The 15,603-nt window shown below is 42.3% G+C and overlaps 1 protein-coding gene across 1 annotated transcript in view; it reads left to right on the top strand.

The window, feature by feature from the left end:
* The window catches only part of LOC148008845 (DNA gyrase subunit B, chloroplastic/mitochondrial-like), a 97,899-nt gene extending 84,792 nt beyond the window's left edge, over window positions 1–13,107 (top strand). Inside the window, exons 12-21 of the mRNA XM_087673991.1 lie at window positions 8,858–8,956; window positions 9,600–9,728; window positions 10,732–10,846; window positions 10,917–10,984; window positions 11,163–11,276; window positions 11,362–11,478; window positions 11,694–11,747; window positions 11,830–11,935; window positions 12,042–12,172; window positions 12,252–13,107. Of these exons, the coding sequence (XP_087530117.1) occupies window positions 8,858–8,956; window positions 9,600–9,728; window positions 10,732–10,846; window positions 10,917–10,984; window positions 11,163–11,276; window positions 11,362–11,478; window positions 11,694–11,747; window positions 11,830–11,935; window positions 12,042–12,172; window positions 12,252–12,320 (1,002 nt within the window). The 3' untranslated portion in view covers window positions 12,321–13,107. The remainder of the gene's footprint in view (window positions 1–8,857; window positions 8,957–9,599; window positions 9,729–10,731; window positions 10,847–10,916; window positions 10,985–11,162; window positions 11,277–11,361; window positions 11,479–11,693; window positions 11,748–11,829; window positions 11,936–12,041; window positions 12,173–12,251) is intronic.
* Window positions 13,108–15,603: the final 2,496 nt, after the last annotated feature.

Here is a 15,603-nt window from a genome sequence, read left to right as displayed (position 1 = left end):
TTTAATTATGGATGGGCACATTTAATTTTGGGAAGGGTAAGAAGGATTGGAATTAATTTTTAGGATTATTTAATTTTGAAAATGATTTAAATGGCTAGATAATGCTCAGAAATGCGTCTAGAAGGTTGCCACTTGGCAAAAGTCTGTATGTAAATCGAGAAAACCTTTTTAGACGCTGATTCTTAGCCATTTAGTGAGTTTGTAGCTTGGAAGAGAGAGAGAGAGAGAGAGAGAGAGAGAGAGAGAGAGAGAGAGAGAGAGAGAGAGCGGAAGTTGTTGGTCCATTTTTTGATGAAAGAATAACAATTTGTTGGAGAAGACAGTCATCTGGGGAACCTTAGTAGGTAGAGGGCAGCAAGGAGACAGCCTTCAAGGGTTGGCAACAGCATTGTCAATCAAGTGACAATATTTTGGAGGTGCGTGATAGTAGGTGATTGCATTAAATGCAGATCTGGGCAAGCAGCAGGCAGATTTCAGGGTTTTCTTGTGAAGAAAATCAGATTTCTCTCTCGTCTTGGCTTTCTTTTACCTTCTTCAACCCATTTTCAAGAGATCTCAACATCTCTCAATCATTTTGAGTAGATCTCAGTCAAATTTGGTGGAGAGTAGAGGTATCTCCATTGTAAAGCCTAAATTTTTATAGAAATTATTGGTTAGTATCCACCTTCCAACCCATGCCAACAAGTGAATGTATCATACATTAAAATGAGCATCTGAAATTCGTGGAATTGACAAGGATTTCAAATGCTAGGCCATTCATTGTGAATTGTGGCAACATTTGGCCAATTGGTGGTTCCATTTGGGCAAGTCTTGGATGAAAATTAAGGGGCAATGGGTCCAAATTGCTTGCTCATTCTTTGTACAATAAGAGGCTTTTTGATCAACAAAGGAGATTGTGAAATCTTAACTTGTACTCAATCGATCGGCAATGTGTACTCAAAAATATCAAAAAGGGCACCAATTTTGGGGCCAACTGGGTGTCTATTGTCCAAGATTAATAAGGTAATGTATGCATTTTAGTTTATATTTATTTGTTAACAGCTATAATGAAGTGCTTGGTGAGGTTTTACCTTCTCCAAGAAGGAAGGTTCGTTTCAATGGTAACCTCATCAGTGAGGATGAGTGTCTTATCATTCGATACCGAGGAGTCATCTTCAGACTCTCTTGATGAGTACTCAAATGGTTTTGATGATGATGATAATAATCCCTCATTGTAGTCTATAGATTCATAGGTCTATCATCTTCTTTATTTCTGTATCTACTATCATTGTATCCACATGTCACTATGCTCCATTATTTATGTATGTACTAGTCTTTAGACTCTAGTTGTGTTGCATGTTGTGTGCAACGCATGTGATCGCAAGGTTATCCTCATTCATTCATGTTATTTTGTAATGAAGTGGCTATTTGCACTTTAAACATGTGTTCTATCATTTAATGATTTAGGGTTTTTTTAAAAAAGAAATTATTATTTTTCGTACTAATATCATACCGTCCCTATTAAAATAATAAGGTACCATTTAGTACTGTATTTAATCGTACCTTGCTATATCATACATTTCATACTTGACAACTATGAGACAAAAGTGTGATAAGTTATACAAGTTGGGTTTTGGTGGTCAATTGATATCTATTTGGACCCTAGGATAGTTTTTTGACCACTAAGTATCAGTGGCGACACTCGGGACTAGGTATCAATTAAATAATTAATGCACAAAAATACCCATGCAAATTGAGAAAACGTTTTTTGGGCCTAGTCTCAAGCCATTTAGATAAATTTTCAGCTAGAGGAGGGGAGAGAGAAGGTTGCTGGTCCATGCTATGAGCAGAAACAATAGATTACATTAGGTAACAGCCATTTGGAGCCATCGACAGGCAGGCGACAGCAAGAGAAGGCCCCTTTAGGTGCTGGTGACATCATCAACAAGTTTGCGAGAACAATTCTCATGCTCCCAGGTTATAGGCAATTGCTTTTCTTGCTGGTTAAATAGACAACAGGCAGATTGGAGGTTTGAGGTAATGGATGAGGCAGTAGGCAGATTGGAGGGTGGTGGCAGCACGTGAAATTTGTTACCAGCCTCTGATGGGCCTTCTCTTGCTGTGGCCAGCCAGCTGATGATGTTGCCAGCCCTTGATGGGCCAGATTGGAGGGTGGAACCAATGGTTGAGGCATCAGGCAGAGTGGAGGATGGAGGTGACAACAATGGTGACATCACTTGAAATTTGTAGAATTATTAGGGAATTTAGATATCACCCGTTTGATTGTGGATTTGGGGTAGCACTTGTTCTTTTGGGGTCCAATTAAAGCAAGTCTTGGGTAAAATTCAAGGGGCAATTGGCCCATTTTTGTCCTATTGCATCACAGTAAGGGGTTTTGGACCAGCCAAGGAGATTGGGGAATCTCAACTTGCATCCAATCCATTTGTCAATAAAGTTAAAAAAATGCTGAAAGGGACATCATTTTTGGGGCCGAGAGAGTATCTACAGTTGTTGAGCTTAGAGAGCGAGGGGATCGAGACACGTAATGGCTGTTAGCAGCAGAGAGAGTGAGAGAGTAGCGAGTGAGTACGATTTTTTGGGTACAATGACGAGTGTACCACTTTAGGTTTTTAGATAGATATATATATGAAAGTACAAGTTCTAAGGGTGTGTTCACACCCGAGCACATTTAAAAGGCACGAGGGTCTTTATTCCCAACAACCTTCCACCTAAAGGCAATGTGCCTTAAGAGGAGAAAAGAATCAGCTACATCTAGGTATGTAGAAAGCTGAAATACATATATCTATCCAACTCCCATCATCTGTCGGGAATGAGCAAACCGCTCTGTTGGAAGACCCTTCGTGAGAAGGTTTGTAGGATTATCATCTGTATGCACTTAGACAAGCTCAATGCTCTTGCTGTCAAGTACATCTCTAATGAAGTGGTACTTCACCTGTATGTGCTTCGTCTTTGCATGAAAGACGAGATTTCATGCTAGCTTGATAGCACTTTGGCTGTCACAATGGAGAACAGGTAACTGTGTAATGCCAAGCTTTGCCACCAGATGTGAAAGCCATAAAGCCTCCTTGCATGCCTTAGTGGCAGCCACATACTCTGCCTCCGTAGTAAACAATGCAACACACTTTTGTAGCTTGGAGATCCAAGAGACTGCTTCTCTTATGAAGGTAAACACATACTTAGAAGTGGACTTTATGCAATCCGCATGACAATCATAGTCTGCATCCGTAAAGCCAACGATAGATGCCTTTTACTTTCCAAAGCAGATGCACAACTTCTTTGTGCCTTTAAGGTATCTCATAATACCTTTCACTGCTTCCCAATGTTTTTTAACAGGGTTTGCCATGTATCTGCTAACCACTCCCACTGCAAAGGCAATGTCAGGATGTGTAGCAACCATAGCATACATTAAACTGCCAACAACTGAAGCATATGGTATCTTGGCCATTTCAGCGTTCTCATCATCAGATGTAGGGCTGCCCTCTGCATTGAGTTTTAGATATGGAGGCAATGGAACCCCAATTGTTTTCTCCCTCTCCATATTGAAATGTAAGATGTAGGGTTGTCCGCTGCAACATATACTTTGAACATGTAAAGTTTCCTTATTACTGTGGTGTCGGTAAGAAGTCCAATGCTCTTGACTTAGTATATTCTGATGTGTGTAGTATGCTTATTAATTCACATGGGGGTGTACGGTACTTTGTCACTTTTATTGATGATTTCAATAGAAAGTCACTGGTATATGTTTTAAAGAGCAAAAAGGAAGTGTTGGACGCTTTTCAAAAGGTTTCATGCTTTTGTAACCACATAGAAAGAGCTTAAGTTAAAAGCTATAAGAACGGATAATGGGGGTGAGTATGTTTCAAATGAATTCAAAAAATTGTGTGAGATGCATGGCATTAAGAGGGAGTTGGCAACTCCTTACAATCTTGCATCAAATAGCATGACTGAAATATATAATTGGACACTTTGTGAGAGAGTTAGATGCATGTTATCTACAACTAATCTCCCGCAGCAGTTCTGGGGAGGCACTTAAAACTGCAGTTCATTTGTGCAATCGCTCTCCCAATCCTACATTGGAAAATGGCATTCTTGAAGAGGTTTGATCTAGTAAACTTGCTTCATATGACCATTTGCGTGACTTTGGTTGTGATGCCTTTGTGCATATTCATGTAAATCAGAGGACTTAACTAGACATGAAATCCATCAAGGCCATCTTCATGGGATATGGAGATGAAGGAGAGATGGGATATAGAGTTAGGTTTCCTCAGGAAAGGAAGATAGTACGTAGCTGAGACATAGTATTTAATAAGGCAATGCTACTGAAAAATGGTACACATGGTGACCTTGACAAAAAGAAGGTTAAATTTCAGCATGAACAACCAGCCATTCAGCAACCATTAGCTGAACATTCTGTTCCTTTTGATGTTGAAAATGAGCAGCGACCTATTGTGCTACAGCCAAAAGATAATGGATAGCAAATTGATGCACATGATGGAATAGGATAGGAGAAAACTATGCTGAAAACAGGTTATAACAGCAAGAAAATGCTGAAAATCAACCACCAAGTGATGGTTTGCACATACCTGAGGACGTAGGTCCATTACCTATCAATACAGATCATTGGGTAAGAAGGTCTACACGTGTCAAATGATAGCCACAGAGGTTGCAGCCATCTTTGGATTGCATTTTATTGACTGGTGAAGGTGAGCCTCTGACGTTTAGAGAGGCATAGTCATGTGAAAACAAGAGAGAGTGGGAGCTTGCTATGCAGGAAGACATGAAGTCTGTGTATGGGAATAAGACATGGGAGCTTGTACCTTTGCCCAAGGATAGGAAAGCTGTTCCTAATAAATGGGTTTATAAGGTGAAATGTATTGACGGGAAGCTTGAATGCAAGGCACGTTTGGTTGCTAAGGGCTATACATAGAAGGAAAGTATAGACTTTGAGGAGGTTTTCTCATTGGTGGTGAGAAGATGACTATGCTCTGTGTTTTGTTGGCTCTCACTGCATCCTTGGATTTAGAGTTGGGTTAGACGAATGTGAAGACTGCTTTGAAGAGCTATACATGAAACGGCTTGAAGGTTTTGTTATTGTAGGGAAAGAGCATTTAGTTTGTAAGTTGAAACACAACTTGTATGGGCTAAAGCAAGCCCCCAGACAGTGGTATAAAAAGTTTGATACTTTTATGCTCAGCCATGGATTCAAACGCAGTCATGCAGATCACTACTTATTCACTAAAAGGGTTGATGATGAAAGCCTTATTGTACCGGTTTTATATGTGGATGACATGCTAATTGCAGGAAAGCATATGAGTATATTACATACTCTTAAAAGGCAGCTGAGTTCAATCTTTTTAATGAAAGATTTGGGAGGAGCTGAACATGTTTTGAGCATGCACATTAAAAGAGATAGAGGGCAGCACTTGTTGTTTCTCTTGCAAGACAAGTACATCAGCAAAGTACTTGATAGATTTAATATGGTTGATGCTAAGCCTCTTGGTGTGCCTTTACCGCCACATACAAAGCATAGTAAAGTTGATTGCCCAAAAGATGATGCAGTTGCTATTGCTATGAGGGGCATACCTTATGCATTAGCTTGTGGTTCTTTGATCTATGCCATGGTTGCAACTCGTCGAAACATTGCTCATGTAGTGGGAGTTGTTAGTAGATTCGTGTCTAACCCTGATAAACTACATTGGGAAGTAGTGAAATATATCTTTAGATACTTAAAAGGTACACAAGACAAGTGTATATGCTATGGAAAGGTACACTAGAGTTGCAAGGATTTTTTGATTTAGACATGGCAGGAGATCTTGACACTAGAAAATCTACTAGTGGGTATGTCTTTACTTCGGCCAGTGGGGCTATTTCTTGGTGTTCAAGGTTGCAGAAAATTGTAGCACTGAGTACTAGAGAAGCTGAATATATTTCAGCCTCAGAAGCTTCTAAGGAAGCTATTTGGCTTGGCTGTTTGGTCAAGGATTTTGGTATTTCTTCACATACTCGAGTGCTTGGTTGTGATAGCTAGAATGCAGTATGTCTGGCTAAGAATGCCATGTTTCATGCACGTACCAAAGACATAGATGTTCGGTATCACTTCAATTGAGAGGTCTTGGATGATGGCCTTGTCACACTGACTAGGGTCAAGACCCAAGTTCTCAGTAAAAGTCTTGCAAAGGCTCAGCATGAACATTGCGTTCGACTAGTGGGAGTGAATAGTTTAAAGGTACCACTTGAGGCCTTTAAGTGGGAGGTCATTGGGTGTAAATCCCCTTTGGGTGTAAACTCCCGTTAATCCCGTGTGTATAAACTTACAGGTGTAAACACACCCTTTTCTAATACCTTAACATATAAATACATTTTAATTTTTGTGTACTGTGCAACACACTTATACACTCACATCCGATTCCCTCATTGTTAGCTCTCATTTCTATATCTACTCATTCTTGTCTCAGACTCCATAGCACTCTCGTGCAACATAATTCCCAAGTAAATATATCTTTGAACCACCCACTATCTCCTCTCCGTATGTGAAAATCGGTGCTGATCGTCGAATCCATTGAGAGGAAGTGTTTAACACCGTAACCTTGGCTTTCCATAGGTTTACTGTGAGATCTGTGTCTTGATAGAAGGCTTGTAGTGCATCTAGGTGGCATTGCAATCCCTCTAGTGTGCTAGAGATGAGAACTATATCATTGGCATATAGTAGTGCGGGTATCAATGCCCCCAAGGTTAGTTCTTTCCCCATGTCCATTAGTGTAGTTTGATATGTCATCAATATCGAGGCCGAATAGAGTAGGTGAGTGTGAGTATCCGTGTTTCACCCCAATGGCGTTGGTGATCTCCTTTGGTAGCCCTCCTGGTGCTCGTAAACGCCTTGTAACAGATACGCACAGTGCTAATATCCCCCATCTCATCCCCATCGAGACCTCTAGCCCATGTACTCTTTACATGAGCCTAGCACACGGTACTATGTCAAAGGCCTTATGGAAATCCACAAAGCAGCAGTATATCCACACCCCTATGCCGTGCTCTCCTCAATGATGGCTTGAAGTGTGAGGATATGATCAAGAGTGGATTAGCCCCTCCTAAACCTTGCTTGTCCACATGCCCAATGTTGGTGCTTCTCTGCCCATTTTCTCAGCTCATACTCTAGTATCAATCCATAAATCTTACTTGCACGTGGCCAACCATGATTGTCCTATAGTTCGTAGGAACCATGGGGGTACTACAGTATTAGTTGACCAACTAGCAAGGAAGCCTCCACATAGGGCTGTGTTGAATAGATGGGCTAGAAATGGTGCTAGGATGTCTTTGGCATGTGATAGGTGCTCTACTACTAGTCCATCATGTTCCTTCTCCAGGCTGTTGTGGAGTCTATCAATGACATTGTGAACCATTGTTGTGCTGAAGAAGGTAGATGATGTGGCCTTGTCTTCTGGTCGTCGGGGCAACGTGGGCTGTCCATGTACCTGGTATGATGAGGCAGCATATGCATGCCACGAGTTTCGGGAGGTGACTGGTGTATTGGGTCAGAGCACCTAGAGTGCTTTCCATGCCTCCTTGCTATCCTGTCCCAAGAATAGCTGATAAAACTCGTGCTCCAATCTAGATAGAAATGCCCTCTTCTTCTGCCACACTAGGTGGTGAAAGATTGAGCGTTCAGTTGTGTGTGTGTGTAGAGAGAGAGAGAGAGAGAGAGAGAGAGAGAGAGAGAGAGAGGAGGGTTTTCGTAATTAATACAATTACCTATTGCAAAAAAAAGAGATGATGATGGCTTGTGGATTGGAAGTTGGAAAGACCAAGTGGAAAGGGGGAGAAAAACAATGGCTGAAGTGGTTATTTTTGACAGCCAACAGTCACTTTTGACCTGTGCAAAAGTCAGATAGGGAACCCATTGGACGAGCATGGCTAGCATTGGACAATTGGATGGGATGGGGTCAGGATAAACTATGCCATCCATTGGACATGGCAACCCTGTCTTTGAATTGGGAATGTCTGATGTTTCAAACTTGTAAAAGAAAATACATTCTCCCCGTGCTTATGTATGGTCCCAAAGTTCAAATACACTAATGCCATGTTGACCTACAAAAGGTCAACTCAATTTCATGTATTTCATGACTTGTTGCAGCATGCTCATCAATTTCTTGTCATCCAGCAACATGCCATTCTTGTTAAAGGTGACTAGACAGTTGTCATACCAAATAGCGTGTGCAAAGACGACCTTCCACATCATGCATCATAATGCATCTATATCATTTTAGCTTGCGAACATCCATTATTGTGCACGAATGTAGAGCTACAGTCTAATGAGATGCCAAGTAAAATTACAAGTTTTGGAATGTGGAGCCTAACACACACACACACACACACACACACACACACAAGGACCAACAGTAGCTGAGTGGTCTTACCAATGGTAAACATAGTGCTTTTCAATTGTTTGCAGTTTTTGCGCAACTTCAAAAGATGTCTGCACTTTTGTTCAGGTTTTCAACTGGTGTGTTTTAGGAGCTTAAAGGGGAGACACGTTTCAGTAGCCATGGAAATGAGTCTGGAGTGCCACTATTATAACTGCACGATTTAATTTAATTTTTAGAATCAATGAGACAGTTAGTGAAATAGTATTATCTAGGGAGTTTTAAGTTTTCAATGATATTGTCATCTTAATGATTTGCTGAAGACCGTAGTTATTTTTCTGAAATATGGGTGATTATGATGTTTATACTTGGCCATGCTCCACATTCAACATAAATCTGTGTTTATTTACTGGAGAGCTAATGTGGTCTTATTGGTACGGTTGCTTGTTATGTTCATACTTGGCTATGCTCCACAATTAACGTAAATGTGTATACAGGAGAAGGATGAAAATCTCAGTGGTGAACATGCTCGAGAAGGTTTAACTTGCATTGTTTCTGTCAAGGTTCCAAATCCAGAGTTTGAGGGACAAACAAAGGTGATGCTGTAGGTGCAGCTTACATGTGTGTGTCAAATTTTTGAACTCCTGGAATTTTACTCAAATCAGACTTGATTAATCTTTTTGCATGCGTTTGAGTGCTATTTTCATCTGCTGAAGAATCAGACTTGGATGCATCTCTTTATGTAATGGCCCCTTACTCAGTAAGAAGGAATCTTGTAAGTGCTGGAAACCTTATGCATACAGTCAGCAGCAGCCAAGGAATAACAAATGATTTGTGGAGGTGTGTACTCTTCTGTTATTACCACTGATGTGGAACTGAAAGTGCAGCACAGCCTGGAAAGATGAGCTTGACGTGAGCTGAAAACTTTAGATTGAAATGTGCTGAGCTACAAGAGAAGAATTCAGAAGCATCAAGCACTCAAGAATGCTGCTTTATGTGATGGCCATTAAATACCACTATTTTGGGAGTTAAAACCATGTCAGCATCACAGAAAACTATCTTGGTGGCCCATGAAACCAGTTTTTATGTTATTGTGGAAATCTCCAAAACATTTTTACTTGGAACTGTTTGACAGTCAACAAAAGGACTGTTTTTGGCTAGTTTTTACTCTTATCTATGAGCTTATATTTCATTGCATTACTGTTACGTCATCGTGTTAACTGGTTTATGCTCATGCAGACAAGGTTGGGTAACCCAGAAGTAAGAAAGGTGGTTGAGCAGACAGTGCAAGAGAATCTTACAGAATACCTTGAATGCCATCCTGGGGAGCTAGAAGCAATCTTATCGAAGGCTATGCAGGCCTTAAGGGTAATTATACCAATGTGCAGAGCTCAGTCATTTACATGCAGTTTTAGTGAATTTTGTTAATAATAGGTCTCTTGCTACATACTTTCCTAAAAGTAATGTAACTTCCTAAATTTCTTTTATGTTTTCACAATCAGCTTCTCTCAAGAACTGAAGTCATGTTCTTCGTAATGTTTCTAGATAATTGTACGCTTTACAAGTATGAACCTCGACTGACTATGAAATATTGGAGTGATTTCACTGCCATTGTAAAGCATCTTGTACCTGATCATGGGTTACCTGGGCTAAAGATCCGGTGATCATTTCTGAGCTGGCATATGATTTCTTCTAGCAGTTGGATGGACTGAAGTGAATTATATAGAGCCATCTCCTATATTTATGATGTTAAGTCCACAGCAGACTTGAGGATTGGATGATCATCCTACACTTGGTTGTGGATACCTTGGCTAGGAGATGCCTTGATTGATTTATAGCCAGGACAAGTCACATCCACAAAGAACCATTACCTCCTTTTCACTATTACAATAGGAATAGGATCTACCAGCCAACATCTCGGTTGCTTTGAGGCAGCAAAAAGAGGTTATTGTGCCCGGCTTCCAAGGTGAGGTATAGATCCACAAAATCCAAAGTCGTGTAGCTGTTTTTGATACACATTTCTATGGGTATGGGGCTCCGTAATCAGTTTTCAATATTATTTAAAGCTCAATATTAGAGGTTAAAGGCTACTTGGTATCTGGGAAGATGCGGCAAGCATCACTACTTTTTCAACCACTAGTCCTAATATTGTAGATCATGAAAAAAGGAATGGTAATATGTATGACACCTACCAGCACCCTCCTTGATCTGCATGCACTTTGAAATTTCTAATTGTTACATTTATTGCTCTGCCTGCAGGAGTCTGCATAATTTTTGAGGGCATTCACGCATGTTCTATTCATGATGGTTTCCTGTGAAGTTGGGATGTGGATAAATTTCCCCTTAAAGATGCATTTGTGTACATTCACAGGCAGCCGTTGCAGCCAAAAAGGCTAGAGAGCTCGTGCGTAGAAAAAGCATTCTCAAAACTTCAACCCTTCCAGGAAAACTGGCTGATTGTACCTGCACTAATCCAAGGGATGCAGGTATAACACCAGTTAATTTGATGACGGGCCATTGTAAATTCATCAGTAATCTCAGAGTTTTCATTGCCAGAGATCTTTATTGTGGAGGGAGACTCAGCTGGAGGGAGTGCAAAGCAGGGAAGGGATCGCTACTTTCAGGTTGGAATAAATGTTTTAAAGAAATACCCTGTGAATTTGCAGATTTCACAATAACGTTCATGCTAAGGGTCATTTGTACTGTTGGATGCGGTCAATCTATCCAACTGGCATAAGGTTAGTCCATTTGCAGAATGGTGATAGTGTTGCTCTGAGATAGTTGGGCTTACTGTGTTTTCAGGCTATCCTTCCACTGAGGGGAAAAATTTTGAATTCTGAACGAAAAGATGAAGCCTCCCTTTACAAAAACACAGAAATTCAAAGTCTTATTACAGGCTTGGGGCTTGGGATGAAGGTGATCTTAGGAGTTGAATTGATGTATTATTTAGCATGACATATCACACTTCCACAATCTGATGCTTTTTTGTTCCTTGGGTAAGGGTGAGGATTTCAAGAAGGATGTACTCCGCTATCACAAGATTATCATACTGACTGATGCAGATGTTGACGGTGCCCACATTCGCACTTTGTTGTTGACATTCTTCTTTAGATATCAGGTGCGTCCATTCTGAGTTCTCATTACTAATGTAGGAAATTTAGAAACTTGGGAGTGCGAAGCTATCGTTGAATGCTCAAGCTCCACAACAAGAGCAGTGGATGTTTGCCAAATTCATTTCTCCCACTTGCTTATGTGGAAAGTGTGGTGGCTGAAGAAGATTATGGCATGCATCATATGTACTTAATTGACCTTAATATCTGATTCTTTGTGTAGAGAGCCCTCTTTGAAGAAGGTTGTATATATGTTGGTGTGCCACCACTATACAAGGTACTAAATAGATGTCTATACATTCCTTCTTTAAGATTTTTTCCAGTTTTACCATGTTTACAGAATAAGCATGCTAATGCAGGTAGAAAGAGGGAAGCATGTACATTACTGCTACAATGACAATGATCTAGAGAGACTGAAGAAGAGCTTTCCTTCAAATGCCTCCTTTCATATTCAACGGTTCAAAGGTTAGGAAAGTTTGACTCATAACAACAGCTTAGTCCTTGTGTTTCACTCATAACAGCAGCTTAGTCCCTGTTCATAGCAGCAGCTCATCACTTTCTCTACAACCAGGTTTGGGAGAAATGATGCCTTTGCAGCTCTGGGAAACAACAATGGATCCAGCAAGAAGGCTACTAAAACAGCTGACCATTGAGGATGCTGCAGAGGCTAATTTTACCTTCTCCACACTGATGGGTGATAAGGTACCAAAAACATGAGCTTTTCTACTTCTATGCTTTTGGTTAAGGAAGATGATTCAGAAACTAACACCCTTCAAAACAGGTCGAGCCGCGCAAGGAGCTTATATTGAACTTTGCATCGGAAGTCAGTCTGCAGAATTTGGATCTATGACGGGAGTTTTGATTTCAACACATCAACCAGGGTTCATGCAGGTTGCAACGCATGAAAGAGTCCTGTGGGTGGTTTTCTTGAGAATCTATATTTTAAAACAGCAACTCAGATATCCTTCAAACCAGGGTCCATAGAAGGTTCTTTGGTTTGATTCTTAGGCGTTGATGCCAATTTTTTGTTGTAATATATATAGTCATAGAAAGGGGGTATTTATTCATTTTAGGTAGTGGAACAAGGTGCGATACCTCCCCAGTATATATTGCCAGTTATACCATTCTTCACGTTTGGTGTATATTGAAAGCCTCGTCAGAAGAAGTGGGCCACACATCAGGAAGGGTACCTTTAGGATACATCATACGCCCATGCACCATGTTTCTGTAAAGACATCCCTTGTTTCGGCTAGCTTGCATGTGCTTCTTTGTGTTGGGTGGGTGGGTGAAATGAGGCAGTATTCGGAAGAAACATGGGTTCTACTCATCTTTCTTCCTAGAGGCGGCTCAACTCTCAAAAGAGCCTCCCAAAAATACATACATAGTTTTAGTTGCAATTTCTCAAAGACAGAAAATATCAATTCAAAGTTTTTCCTCACTAAAAATTGTAGTCCTTCGCTTGCAGGAATTTTCAAAGTCAAGTAAGGTACTTGCATATGACATCATCCTTGTTATGTGATTGGTTCAATCTTGTATGTTTTGATTGAGGCACAAAGAAACCAACCTTCAGAGATCCCCAAACCTTTGCTCCAATTATTTTTATTGAAAACCTTAGATGCCGTATGTACAGAGTACCAAGCTCCATGCCTATTTTCACAGGTCTATACTTTCTTCCTCTAATTCTTCTTCCTCTCTCTTAAATTAAGTGGTGTGCATACGATTGCCTGCTGAAACCAGAAACTGCGTTATTAAACCTTAGAGGAAAAGTTAGGCGAGAAAGAGTTGAGATTTTACATGTTCCATTTTGCTTGGTGTGTAGAGAGAGAAAGAAAGAAAGAAAGTTATATTAACGTCTACAACAGGCCAAGTTGGCCTATGAGACCAAAATGTTGCATACAAAATGTTTGGGAGATTTTAAAAGTCCCAGTGAAGCTAACATTTATGCTATGCTGAACTAAATTGAGTAGGTACAAAATGATATCTAGACTAGATACAACCTAGAGGTACTGCCAGTGCGGTGTGGAACTCCTCCTGGAGTATTCATCCTAGGATGTCCCTCATGGGTCGGTCTAACATGGAGAGACTAAAGCGGCGGGGCAGGGCCCTCCGATGACGCCGTAGTATCCCTTGTATCTTCGACATGTGTCTTCTGCGGGGACGGGGGCCGGCGAGGTGTGGGCGCCGGGCTTTGCCTCTCGCTGTGGTTATTTCTAAGGTGGTCCCCCGGGGTTGGGAGGTTGGTTGGGTTGGTGGGGGCTCGGTGGTGGGGAGGGTAGCTGGTATTTGGTAGAATTCATTGAGTGTGCGTTGGTTGGTGGCTCCTTGTCTTTGCTCCGTGGTTCGTAGGAGGTGGTCTCTGTGGCGTCGTATTTCCAGTAGAAAGAGCCCCAGGCATCTCTGGTCTTTGAATTCCATCACCTTGGAGAGTGGTCCAAATCCTTTGCTGAATAGGCAGTGGAAGCGTCCCCGGATTTCGTAGTACACTGGGTATCTACAGATACAGTGTTCCTCTGTCTCTGGCTCGAGATGGCAGAGCTGACAGATTCGGTCTTCTAGGGGGAGGGGGTTGGCCCCATATCTGCCCGTTTCGACCCATAGTTAGTGTGAGGACGTGTGGATCTGTTCGATGGCACTTCTGACCCCGTGAGACAGGTGTGTGTCCATGTAGCTTGGGCGGGTGATGAAGCCATTTGGGGAGATGTGTAGGAAGTGCTCTTGGTAGAAAGTCTTCTTGGTTCCTAGTTCCGACGTGGGGGTCACCCATGTCTTGGCTGCGTCTGTCTGGATGATATCCATTTTGATGATGCGATTCACCTCCTCTCGGCTGAGCTCCAGGTGTGGGCAGTCTAGGCTGTATTGTAGTGGGGGGAGGGAGGTGGTCCATGTGCAGGCCATGGAGCTGTAGCCAGGTCTCTGTTCGAGCATACCAGCACTTAGTGTTCCCTTGTGTTGCTAGCTGTTTGGATGACTGCAAGGCGAGTCTGGGGTACCCGTGCCGGGGCAGGTCCCATATTCGGTGCAAGAAGGTCACGGTCTGGAAGAGGGCCTTAGCCACGAGGGGCGGTGCCCCCAGCTTTGCGCGGATGAATTCGTGTGGTACGGAGGGCTTGCTTCGGATCATTTGTGAGATCATAAGTATTAAGGGTCTCTCCATCTGCTCCCATCCCTCATAGGTGGCCTCCTTCTTAGGCAATGGCTGATCTTGTGGGACCCTCTGCGCGTGGTAGAGATTGGACTCCCATATGGGAGCCCCATACAGGAGGGTTGGTGAGACCAAGGTGTCAAAAAGCCAGAGCTTTGTCCAGGGTTCCTAGAACTGTATGCGGGCACATTGGTTCTCCATTGACCCGAGGGTTGCATAGCCTCGGGTTAGTCTATCTTCTGCTGCTTTTCTCAGGGTAAATCTCGGTCTAGAGAATGTAATCCCTAGATAGACGTATCTTTGGACCACGTCCACGGTCTCTCCGCCATATGTGAACGGGGGTACCGACCATTGGAGCCATTGGGTTGACGTGTTGAACACCATGACCTTGGTTTTCCCTAGGTTTACAGTTAGGTCTTTGTCTTGGCAGAAGGCATGTAGTTCGTCCAGTTGGCGCTGTAGCCCTTCGGGTGTGTTGGAGATGAGGACTATGTCGTCCGCATATAGTAAGATGGGTATCAGTGTCCCTCCCAGGCTCGATCCCTCCTCGCCCAATCTACCTATGTACTTTGAGATCTCATCAATGTAGAGGCCAAATAGGGTGGGCGAGAGTGGGCATCCCTGCTTGACTCCGATGGTGCTGGTTATCTCCTTTGACAGCCCTCCTGGTGCTAGAACTCGGCCCGTTACCGATTCGTATATTGCCAGTATCCCCCATCGCATTTCGGTTGGGACCTCCAGTTCCTGTAGTCTTTGCATGAGCCTCGCTTGTGGTACTGTGTTAAGGGCCTTGCGGAAGTCCACGAAGCAGTAGTATACTCGTTTTCCATGTGCTCTGTCCTCTATGATGGCTCTCAGTGTGAGGATATTGTCGAGGGTGCAGAACCCCCTCCTAAACCCTGCTTGTCCTGCCGTCCGATGTTGGTGTTGCTGTGCCCACTTGCTCAGCTCGTGGTCCAGTATGGATTCATAGAGCTTGGCTAGTACATGG

The sequence above is a fragment of the Lygodium microphyllum genome, unplaced genomic scaffold (genome assembly GCF_053477565.2).
Source record: "Lygodium microphyllum isolate KBCC unplaced genomic scaffold, Lygodium_microphyllum_v1.1.10 scaffold_63, whole genome shotgun sequence".
Classification (NCBI taxonomy): Eukaryota; Viridiplantae; Streptophyta; class Polypodiopsida; order Schizaeales; family Lygodiaceae; genus Lygodium; species Lygodium microphyllum.
Note: the sequence above shows the minus strand (reverse complement) of the source record. Positions and strands in the feature narration are given on the sequence as shown.